We start from the raw sequence: 12,185 nt of genomic DNA on the forward strand, positions 1-12,185 counted from the left end.
TGTAGATGTCATGCCAATCAAGCAGGCTGCTTTGTCCTGGATGGTGTCAAGCTTCTTGAGTGTTGTTGGAGCTGCACCCATCCAGGCAAGTGGAGAGTATTCCATCTTGACTTGCGCCATGTAGATAGTGGATTGGCTCTGGGGAGTTAGGAGGTGAGTTACTCGCCGCAGTATTCCAAGCTTCTGACTTGCTTTGTAGTCACTGTGTTTATGAGGTGAGTCCAGTTGAGCTTCTGGTCAAAGATGTTGACAGTCGGGTATTCAGTGATGGTTACACCATCGAATGTTTGGGCCGATGGTTAGAGTATCTCTTATTGGTAATTGCCAGGCACTTGTGTGGCGTGAATGTTATTTGCCACTTGTCAGCCCAAGCCTGGATGTTATCCAGATCTTATTGCATTTGAACATGGACTACTTCAGTGCCTGAGGAGTCACGAATGGTGCTGAACATTTTGCAATCATTGGCGAACATCCCTACATCTGACCTTATGACGGAGGGAAGGTCATTGATGAAGTAGCTGAAGATTCTTGGGCCGAGGACACTCCCCTGAGGGACTCCTGCAGAAATATCACGAGCTGACTTACTCTCCACAAGCACAACCATCTTCCCACGATTCAGCAGCGAATTTGCCTCCTGCTACCCATTGATTGTAATTTCGCAAGGGCTCCTTGATGCCACACTCGGTCGAATGCGGCCTTGATGTCAAGTGCTGTCACTCTCACCTCACCCTCCAATTCAGCTCTTTTGTCCATGTTTGAACCAAGGTCAGGATAATGAGGTCAGGAGCTGAATGACCCTGGCAAAACCCAAACTGGGCGTCATTGACCAGGTAATTAGGAACATAAGAACTAGGAGCAGGAGTAGGCCATCTGGCCCCTCGAGTCTGCTCCGCCATTCAATAAGATCATGGCTGATCTTTTCATGGACTCAGCTCCACATACCCACCAACTCACCATAACCTTTAATTCCTTTACTGTTCAAAATTTTATCTATCCTTGCCTTAAAAACATTCAATGAGGTAGCCTCAACTGCTTCACTGGGCAGGGAATTCCACAGATTCACAACTCTTTGCATGAAAAGTTCCTCCTCAACTCAGTCCTAAATCTGCTCCCCCTTATTTTGAGGCCATGTTCCCTAGTTCTAGTTTCACTCGCCAGTGGAAACAACTTCCCTGTTTCTACCTTATCTAGTCCCTTCATTAGCTTACACGTTTCTATAAGATCTCCCCTCATTCTTCTGAATTCCAATGAGTATAGCCCCAGTCTACTCAGTCTCTCCTCATAAGCCAATCCTCTCAACTCCAGAATCAACCTAGTGAATCACTTCTGCACCCCCTCCAGTGCCAGTATATCCTTTCTCAACTAAGGAGGCCAAAACTATACACAGTACTCCAGGTGTGGCCTCACCAGCATCTCATACAACTGCAACATAACCTCATTGTTTTTAAACTCCAGCCCTCTAGCAATGAAGGACAAAATTCGATTTGCCTTCTTAATTACCTGCTGTAGCTGCAAACCAACTCCTTGTGATTCATGCACAAGGACACCCTTTACACAGCAGAATGCTGCAATTCTTTTTACCATTTAAAGAATAGTTCATTTTACAGTTATTCCTACCAAAATGGATGACCTCACATTTATCAATATTGTACTCCATCTGCCAGACCCTCGTTCACTCACTTCGACATCTATATCTCTTTGCAGACTTTCTGCATCCTCTGAACTCTTTGCCCTGCCATTCATCTTAGTGTCATCTGCAAATTTTGACACACTACGCTTGATCTCCACTCCAAATCATCTGTGTAAACCATAAACAATTGTGGTCCCAACACTGATCCCTGAGGCACACCACTAGTGCCTCATTGCTGAGCAAGTGCTGCTTGATAGCACTGTTGATGACCCCTTCCATCACTTGACTGATGATCGAGAGTAGACTGATTGGGCAGTATTTGGCCGGGTTGGATTTGTCCTGCTTTTTGTGTATAGGACATACCTCGGCAATTCTCCACATTGTTGAGTAGGTGTCAGTGTTGTGACCACACTGGAAGAGCTTGGCTAGGGGAGCGACAAGTTCTGGAGCACAAGTCTTCAGTACTAATGTTGGAATGTTATCAGGCCCCATTGCATTTGCAGTATCCAGTGCCTCCAACTATTTCCTGATATCACGTGGAGTGAATCGAATTGGCCGGTGACTCGCATCTGAGATGCTGGGGACCAATGGGGGAGGCCGAGGTGGATCATCCAGTCCGCACTTCTGACCGAGGATTGCTGCAAATATCGTTGGTGCGATTGCTGCCTTATCGTCGGTGCAGGCTCGATGGGCCAAATGGCCTCCTTCTGCACCGATTCTATTCGATGATTCTATTCCTTATTAATATTGCAAAAAGAAGTGACCTATGAATTCACAATGAACAGTGCAGATATTCTCTACAGTAAGCACTGCAGCCAATGAAGCGGGTTGCGTTGTTCTTCATGGTGCTGAATTTCATGTGTGTTGTTAGAGCTACACTTTACTAGGTATCACTTCACAATCCTGATTTGTGCCTTTTATAGGGGGGCAAACTTTGGCAGATGAGTTACCTACTGCAGCATTCCCAGCCTCCGATCTTGTCCAGCAGTTTATATATGATCCGCCCAACTCTGTTTCTGGTCAATGACACCACAGGTTGTTAATGGTGAGGGACTCAGTGCTGGCGATGCTGCTGAATAACAAGAGGCGTTGCTTAGATTCTCTCTTGTTGAAGATGTTCATTGCGTCATATTTAAGTTACATGAATGTTACTCACCACTGATCATCCCAATTCAGGGTGTTGTCCAGTTCTTGCCGCATGCAGACACAGACTGTTTCAGTCGCTGAGGAGCTGCGATTGGAACTGAGCACTTCGCAATCATCACCACACCGAATATCGGAGACAAGCTCAGTGAAACTCTCCGCCTGGTGTCTGGAAGCCATGGGGAGTTTCAGCACTTTCTCATTCAAATTGCTGAGGTCACATTTCTGTGGGCGAATCCCGCCCCTGTTCTGTTCAGCTCCCTGCAGTGTGACTGTATTTACTCTACAGTGAGTGAAAGTTATATATCAGACATTAACAGACCCAATCCTTAACACATCATAAAATACAGGAAGCACTCAACAGATCAGGCAGCGTCAACAGAGAGAGCAACACAATTCACTTTTCAAATCGATCGCCTTTCATCGGAACTGGAATATTTTACAGAGTAAATAATTTCTCAGCAAGGACAGTGTGGGGGGAAAGGGCGGAGAATAACAACAGGGAAAGTTCTATGAAATGGTGCAGGACAGGAGAGGTGAAATGTCTAAAGGTGTAACGGTACAAAGTAAAAGAGAATGGGGAATGGGACTGGTGAAGAAGCAGAAGGTGGTTCCAGAGCAGTGTTAATGGTTACAGCAGAATGGGAACGGTGGTTAGAATCTGAAGTTCCTGAATTCAATGCTGAGGCTGAAAGGCTGGAAAGGGCAGATTGGGAATATTCCTAATTCCTGTCAGGAACAACTAACACTGCATTACCAGAGCTGTGCATAAGCGGCTGTTGGAAAGAGAGATGTGTCGACGTCCTTTTAGAAACGAATACAGCTGTTAACAGTGAACTCAGTAAATTAAGATTAATAATTATTTAAGAATACACTTTAGATGGAACATATCGGGATCATAGTAGATTTCATGCTGTTCAGTGACTCTATGATCCTCTGTGAAGTCTAACGAGGTCCATGGAGAGAGTTCAGTGTCCAACATTTCATCCGGCAGAATGAATCCTATTGCGATTTTCACCAGCTGAACCGACAAACCAGGAGTGCAGTAGATTGGAGTTGACTTGCACAAGTCAGAGTTTAAATGCCAAGGCTGACAGCGACCCTGTTCAGATCCTGATTTCCCCAATCACTTGTTCTCCACTATTACTGTTAAATCCTTGTGTTAGCACAAGAATTTATATTTAAATAATTTTTATTGCGGATTTCAAAGCCAACTAATTCTAGCAGCATAGATTGAATTATTGCAGAATTTCAGTATGTAAATCCATCTCGTCGAATGGTGAGCTCATTTTTTTCAAACAGACAAAAAACAAACTCCATATACAACCTGTGCGGTATAAAATCATCTTGTAATCCAAGCCTCCCTATCAATGCACCAACTCTCTCTACCTCAACCATTCCATGTGACAGCGACTTCCACATTCTCCCCACTCTCTGTGTGAACAAACTCCGCCGGATATTGGAGGAGAGATTCCACTTCAAATGTTCCCTCATCAGTTCAAAGCAAATTACTGCGGATGTTGGAATCTGACGAAGAGACATCCAGACTCGAAGCGTTAGCTCTGTTCTCTCTCCACAGATGCTGTCAGACCTGCTGAGATTTTCCAGCATTTTCTGTTTCTGCTCCGTCATCAGTTGATGTTTCTCTGGGTCAGGGTCCCCGGGAGGGATTCATAAGCATTTATAAAACCGCAAGTTATTCTTTCTAGAAAATGAACCAAACGTCACAGATCGAACCCTCTAAATATCTTCCCGGTAGCTTTTGTGTAAATTTCTCTTTGACATTTATAGTATTCGATGTTTTAATGTAAGCGGCTGCAGTCATGAACACAATTCAGTTTCTGGATCTGGATCTGACACCGAGTTTCACCAGGGTGGTTTTAATCGGCAGCGAGTTCAGACTGAAGAGAAATGTAATGGAATCTCGATCCCGCTCATCTCTCCCTCCTTTCTCCCTCACGCTCTCCCTCTTTCCACTGTCAACATTTCCGGGAGCCCAACCCCCATCACCACCACCACCACCACCCCTCCACCCCCGCCCCGACAGGGCTCAATGATTCCCCACCATCATCCTCTAGACCGCGCCAGTTTTTATCTCCAGTGTGAAAGTGGTGAGGACATGGCCCGCTCTGTAATAATAATTCCCTGAGTGCTGCAGTGAACTTCATCGGGGAGTAGCTGAACTGAGGATGTGCGGCAGGAACACCGAAACTGAAAGCGGTTTGAATCAGGAAGTGCTGAGTGTGAACATGGCTTCCAGGCAACAGCTCCAGAGTTTGACCGAGGAGACAATTTGTCCCGTTTGTCTCGATTTCTTCACTGATCCGGTAATACTGGAATGTGGACACAACTTCTGCCGCTCCTGTATCACCCAGAGTTGGGAAAAGAAGGAGATAAACTCCTGCCCGGAATGTCGAGAGGAGTTTCCAGAAAAAAGCCTCAGGGTAAATCGGGCCTTAGCGAATCTGGCCGGGAAAGCTCGAGAATTGAAGCTGAATCCGAAAGAGAAGGAAAGTAAACTTCAATGTGAAAAACATCAGGAAGAACTGAAGCTGTTTTGTGAAACTGACAAGAAATTGATCTGTTTGATTTGTAGAGATTCGCGGGATCACAAATCCCACAACTTCCTGCCCATTGATGAAGCTGTTGAAATCTGCAAGGTAAATGGAAAATATTTTATAAGATGATAATTTTATCACATTTTCAACATCCAGCACTTTCATTCTGTGATTTTGTTTTCTCCCAATCCCAGGATCAGCTGAAATCTTCCTTAGATTCTCTCACAGAGAAGAAATTGGCTGTTCTAGAAACAGAACAGAAACAGAAAGGGAAGATTTCTGAAGTTAGGGTAAGGTCTCCCTGTGCTGATTTTCTGGGATCTCGGTTAGTTTTGTTCCCTTTATCGCAGGACATTAATTATGTCTCACATTTCATTGAGTAGGAACAGTCGAGCAGTCTGCAGACCCACATCACGTCCGAGTTCACTAAAATGCACCAGATTCTCACTGAGAAAGAGCAGCGATTACTCAGAGATCTCAGGGAAGAAGAGGAGAGGATTCTAGAACCGATGGAGAGAAACCTTCGAGAGATTCAGGAGAATTTAAATTCCATTGAGGAGAAACTCTCAAAGTTGCAGAAACAGATGGAGCAAAAAGACGAGCTGATATTTCTGAAGGTGAGGGAATATATTGTGGCTCAGTTCAGGGAAACTTCACACTAAACAACTGATGGAGGGACATGTGATGTGCTGTTTCTGTATGATGTGGGAGCTGGTGGACTCCAAGGTACTTCCCAGTGACCATGTCTGCAGTAGGTGCTGGTTGCTTGAAGAGTTGAGCTTCAGACACTGAGACTCATCGGGGAGGGGGAGTGTAACCTGGATAATGTGTTACAAGAGAAAGTCAAACCCCCTAAACTGACTAACTCTGAGGGTCAGGAATAGGAGGGGGTTGCTGAGGGGAGGAAGGGTGAGAGGAAGGAGGGGGGTGTGGGGAGGAAGGGGGGAGGTGTGGGGAGGAAGGGTGAGAGAAAGGAGGGGATGGGGGGAGGAAGGGTGAGAGGAAGGAGGGAGGTTGGGGGGAGGAAGGAGGGGGGGACCCAAAAGCCTCAGCCTCTGAATCTGCACAACAGGTTTGAGATTCTTGCCCCCAGTGTGGACAAGAACGAGGGCTGCAAGGTGGATGAGCAAACTGCCCACGGTACAGTGGTGCAGACAGAGGTCAAAGCAGAAGAAGTAAAGAGGAATGTAGTAGTAATTGGGGATAGTGTGGTTAGGGGTATAGACACTGTCTTTTGTGACAAGGATAAAGAATACCGAAGGGTGTGTTGTCTGCTCGGGTCCAGGATGTCTCATCTGGGCTGCAGAGGAACCTGGAGTGGGAGGGTGAGAATCTGGTCATCATGGTTCATGTGGGTGCCAACAACATAGGCAAAATAGGAACTAAGGATCTGCAGAGGGAGTATGATGTTCTGGGAACCAAATTAAGAAGCAGAACCGACAAGCTGGTTATCTCTGGATTACTACCTGAACCACGTGCAAATTGGTGCAGGGTAAACAGGATTAAGGAGATGAATGTGTGGCTCAGGGATTGGTGTGGGAGGAATGGGTTTGAATTTATGGGGCATTGGCACCAGTATTGGGGCAGATGGGTTCTGTTCAGATGGGATGGTCTTCGTCTGAATCATGCCGGGACCAGAGTCTTGTTGAATCGTATAACTAGGACTGTAGATAGGGCTTTAAACTAATTCCGGGGGGGGGGGCGGGGCGGTGGGGGGGTGGTGCGAGGGCGGTGGAATTATAAAATCTAAAGTAAAGGAGAGGGTACGTGTGCAGGTAAATGTTGAGGATGTTCCACTAATAAAAGGAGTAGGGGGCATGAGAGAGGTTAGTAGCATTTCTACAAATAAGGTCCAAATAAAAGCTGGTATAAAGACACTTTACCTGAATGCACGAAGCATTCGGAACAAAGTGAATGAGCTGATGGCGCAAATCAGCGCAAATGGATATGATCTAGTGGCCATTACAGAAACGTGGTTGCAGGGTGACCGGGACTGGGAGCTGAATGTCCAGGGGTATCAGGTGTTTAGGGAGGATAGACGGGAGGAAAAAGTGGGCGGGGTAGCTCTGTTAATTAAGGATAATATCAGGGCAGTAGTAAGAGAAGATATAGGCTCCAAAGAGCAAAACGTGGAATCGTTGTGGCTGGAGATAAGAAATAGTAAGGGGAGGAAGACGATGGCGGGTGTGGTCTATAGGCCCCCAAATAATAACTTTGAGGTGGGGCGGGCTATAAGCAAGCAAATAATTGATGCGTAGAGAAACGGAACAGTGATAATTATGGGGGATTTTAATCTGCATATTGATTGGATGACCCAAGTCGGACGTGATGAGCTTGAGGAAGAGTTCTTGGAATGCTGTCGGGATAGTTTCCTTGAACAGTATGTAACGGAACCTACGAGGGAGCGAGCTATCTTAGATCTGGTGCTGTGTAACGAGGCAGGTAGAATTAGGGATCTTCTTGTGAGGGATCCTCTTGGGATGAGTGATCATAGTGTGATTGAATTTCTGATGCAGATGGAGGATGAGAAAGTGGGGTCCCGAACCTGTGTCCTCTGTTTGAACAGAGGGGAGTATGATAGGATGACAGCGGAATTGGCAAATGTAGACTGGGGGCGCAGATTGGTTGGTAGGACGGTTGAGGAACAGTGGAGGATTTTTAAGGAGATCTTTTACGGTACTCAGCAGAAATATATTCCAGTGGTAAAGAAGGACTGTAGGAGAAGGGTTAACCAGCCGTGGTTATCTAAGGAAATGAAGAAGAGTATTAAATTAAAAGCTGATGCGTTCAGAGCGGCTAAAAATAGTGGGTGATTAGAAGATTGGGAAAGATTTAAAAATCAACAAAGAATGACAAAGAAGGTGATAAAGAAAGGAAAGATAGAGTATGAAGCTAAACAAACTCTAAATATAAAAAATCACAGTAAAAGGTTTTACAAATATATAAAGAAGAAGGGACTGGCTAGATTGAATGTTTCACCCTTGGAGGATGAAAGGGGGAATTTAGCGGTGGGTGATGAGGAAATGGCTGAGGCTTTAAATAAGTTTTTTGCCTCGGTTTTCATGGAGGAGGACACAAATAGTTTGCCAGATATTAAAGATAGAAGGATGGTAGGAGATAAGGGCCTTAATGCGATTACTGTCACTAGAGAGGTAGTGCTTGATAGACTGACAGGACTGAAGGTAGACAAGTCCCCGGGACCGGATGGAATGCATCCCAGAGTTCTGAAAGAAATGGCAGAGGTGATAGCGGATGCCTTAGTAATTATTTATCAAAATTCGCTGGACTCCGGGGAAGTGCCGGAAGATTGAAAAACAGCTAATGTTATGCCGCTGTTTGAAAAAGGTAGCAGACATAAGGCAGGGAATTATAATCCGGTTAGTTTAACGTCTGTAGTTGGAAAAATGCTAGAATCTGTCATCAAAGAAGAAATAGCGAGGCACCTAGAAAAGAATGGTTTGATCGAGCAGACGCAACACGGATTCATTAAGGGGAAGTCGTGTTTAATGAATTTATTGGATTTCTATGAGGATGTGACTAGTGCGGTAGACAGAGGGGAACCGGTGGATGTGGTGTTTTTAGATTTTCAAAAAGCGTTTGATAAGGTGCCTCACAAAAGGTTGCGGCAGAAGGTTAGGGTGCACAGATTTGGGGGTAAGGTCTCAGCACGGATAGAGGATTGGCTGTCTAATGGGAAGCAGAGAGTTGGAATCAATGGGTGCTATTCTGGTTGGCGGTTGGTGACTAGTGGAGTGCCGCAGGGATCGGTGCTGGGGCCTCAACTGTTTACCATTTACATAGATGATCTGGAGGAGGGGGCTGAGTGTCGGGTGACAAAATTTGCTGATGACTCGAAGATGAGTGGAAAAGCAAATTGTGTGGAGGGTGTGGAAAGTCTGCAGAGGGATCTGGATAGGCTGAGTGAGTGGGCGAGGACCTGGCAGATGGCGTATAATGTTAGCAAGTGTGAGGTTATCCACTTTGGTAGAAACAATAGTAGGAGGGATTATTATTTAAAAGGTAAAAAGCTGCAGCATGCTACTGTGCAGAGGGACCTGGGGGTCCTTGTGCACAAATCACAAAAACCCAGTCTGCAGGTGCAGCAGGTGATCAAGAAGGCGAATGGATTGTTGGCCTTTATAGCGAGGGGGATAGAATATAAAAGCAGGGAGGTTTTGCTGCAACTGTACAGGGTACTGGTGAGGCCTCAGCTGGAGTACTGTATGCAGTTTTGGTCACCGTATTTGCGGTGCGGAGGGAGTGCAGAGAAGATTCACTATGCTGATACCGAAGATGAGGGGGTTAGCCTAAGAAGAGAGACTGAATAGACTGGGTCTGTACTCGTTGGAGTTTAGAAGGCTGAGGAGGGATTGCGCAGAGGTAGAGAGATTCTTCCCGCTTAGAAAGGATAGCAGGACTAAAGGGCACAGCCGCAAGATAAGGGGGGATGCAGTTTAGATCAGAGTTGAGGAGGAACTTCTTCACTCAAAGGGTGGTGAATCTCTGGAATTTTCTGCCTGTTGAAGAGGTGGAGGCTACCTCAGTGAATATATTTAAGTCACGGGTAGACAGGTTTCTGATAGACAGGGGAATTAAGGGTTCTGGGGAGAAAGAGGGAAAGTGGAACTGATCCACTTCAGATCAGCCATGATCTTATTGAATGGCGGGGCAGGCTCGAAGGGTTAGATGGCCTACCCCTGCTCCTATTTCTTATGTTCTTAACTGTGAAATTCATATAGAATTTACTGAAAAATACTAACCGAATTGAACAGAATTTGTGTCCCTTCCTGAATGGTTTTTCTGCTGTCTCTGAACTAATGGATCCCACACTATCTGCAGATTTCTGGGAATACCTGTAATTTCCTGAGAATGAGTTTTCTTCAGCTTCAAACTTGCTTTGTGATTATTTCTGTGTTTCCCGAGTTTAATTTTCTCCTGGAACTCCCATTGTAATCCAGTTCCAGTTGCATGTTGTGAGTGTGTGGGTGTGTCTGGTACGGTGTGTGAGAGTCACTGTGTCTGTGAGTGGGACTGATGTTCAATTCCAGTTTATTTGACGCTCCACAATCTTCCTTCCAAAATGCATCACTTTACATTTCCGTGTGAAATCTCGTCTGCTCTGAGTCTGCTCATTTCACCAGCCTGTCTAACTGCTCCTGAAATCTGTTACTGTCACCCTCACTGTTCCTGATTCATTTCTTTCAGGAGGAAGCTTGTCGGGAGAGAAGGTAGGACATGTTCTTTACTGAAATCCACTATTTGTTAAAATAAACTTAGTAAAGTATCATTTTTGTTTATTTATTCGTTGTTGTCACAACATTAAATGATCTGTCATTGGGCCATGGAAATTTGGTGTGTAGTTCATGGACCAGAGTTTAAAAATAACCACCTTTATTACAATGATTTTATATAACTGCTACAATATTGTAATAAACAAGCGGGAGGTATAATTGATACAATCCGGTTCACAGGCCGGAAGTGATCACTTGCCCGATGTTGGCTGTTAGTGTCTGTGACCTTCCCACTGACCCCGAGAGAGCCACACGGTCCATGTTCCCAAGCAGTGGGTCACCCATATCCCTGCATGGAGCCTGACCAACCCAAGAAAGTCTCACGTTAAAGAGGGGAAACAGATTCTAATTTTATACTCAATACAAGCTGGTTCTGTGTCCATAAACACAACAGTAATGACTTGTATTTATACAGTGCCTTTATCGTAAATTAGTACCTTAAGGAGTTTCCCAGGAGTGTTATAAAGTAAATTGACACAGAGCCAAATAAGGAAATATTAATCCGGATGACAAGAGGTGGATTTCAGAGAGTGTTTCGAAGGAAGAAAGAGAATTAGAAAGATAGAAAGGATCAGGGAGAGAATTCCAGAGCTCAGGACCTTGGCAACTGAAGGTCCAACTCCCAACAGGGAATGACTGAAATCAGAGATCTTCAAGGTGCTGTAAGTAGAAGAGAGCAGGATTCTGGGAGAGTTGTGACTCACCTGATGAAGGGGTAGCGCTACGAATGCTAGTGGCTTGTGCTACCAAAGAAACCTGTTGGACTTTAACCTGGTGTTGTGAGACTTCTTATAGAGTTGTGGGGTCCAGGGATTGCAGAATTGGATATTCAGCTTTGGAGTGTTTTCAGCCTTTGTCTTTGTTCTAAAACTTTATTTATAATACAGCAAGTGGACAGACTAAATGTTTATCAATTCCTGCAGTGTGTGATGGGCTGTTGTCAGATTTTGAACCTTTTTCAGGACATGACTGTTTCCATTCTCTGCTCTTGAATTTATAAGTTATCTTTTTCAATTAAAATAAACAAGATTACCATTTCACTTTGGATATTTTCTTGCATCTCTTTTTAACGTTTACAGGATTAGTGACGGTGAGCGCAGACTCTCAGTATTTGATGCCGCCCTGTCTATCGAGAAGTTCAAATACCTTTTTCAGTGCACAGCTTGGAGAGAAATGATGAAACCCAGTATTCCCGGTAAAACTCTTATATTCATTTTCCTGATTACCAATACAGTTGTGAAGAAACTAACGAGGCTTTAAGGTCCCAGATTAAATATTCACATTTCCACTCTATGAATTTGATTAGAGGCTCAATCCATTCTGAGGGCTGATCTTCAGAACAAAATCACTGTCCAGTTTCCCACTGCTTTGCACTGTGGGAAAATGTTCTGTGATTCCTGAAAAGGGGACAGGGGACAAGAAGCCCTCATGATAAACAATGTGGGTGAGAGAGAGAAAGGAACAGTGAGCAACAGTAAGAAAAATAACTCATCTCCTAGTCACAGAGAAATCATCAAAAGCTGTCTTCATTCTCGCAGGAGCAGTGCAATAATTTTGAGAAAC

General features: G+C 44.8%; 1 protein-coding gene across 1 annotated transcript; it reads left to right on the forward strand.

The window, feature by feature from the left end:
- Positions 1-5,755: 5,755 nt before the first annotated feature.
- LOC145337788 (uncharacterized) lies at positions 5,756-11,892 on the forward strand. Its single transcript, XM_080182632.1, has 3 exons — positions 5,756-5,948; positions 10,537-10,559; positions 11,702-11,892. Exons 1-3 carry the CDS (start codon positions 5,763-5,765, stop codon positions 11,880-11,882), a joined length of 390 nt encoding a protein of 129 aa, XP_080038758.1. The 5' UTR covers positions 5,756-5,762; the 3' UTR covers positions 11,883-11,892.
- Positions 11,893-12,185: the final 293 nt, after the last annotated feature.

This window comes from Carcharhinus amblyrhynchos, unplaced genomic scaffold, assembly GCF_965287045.1.
Source record: "Carcharhinus amblyrhynchos unplaced genomic scaffold, sCarAmb.v2.hapA scaffold_73, whole genome shotgun sequence".
In the NCBI taxonomy this organism is placed as follows: Eukaryota; Metazoa; Chordata; class Chondrichthyes; order Carcharhiniformes; family Carcharhinidae; genus Carcharhinus; species Carcharhinus amblyrhynchos.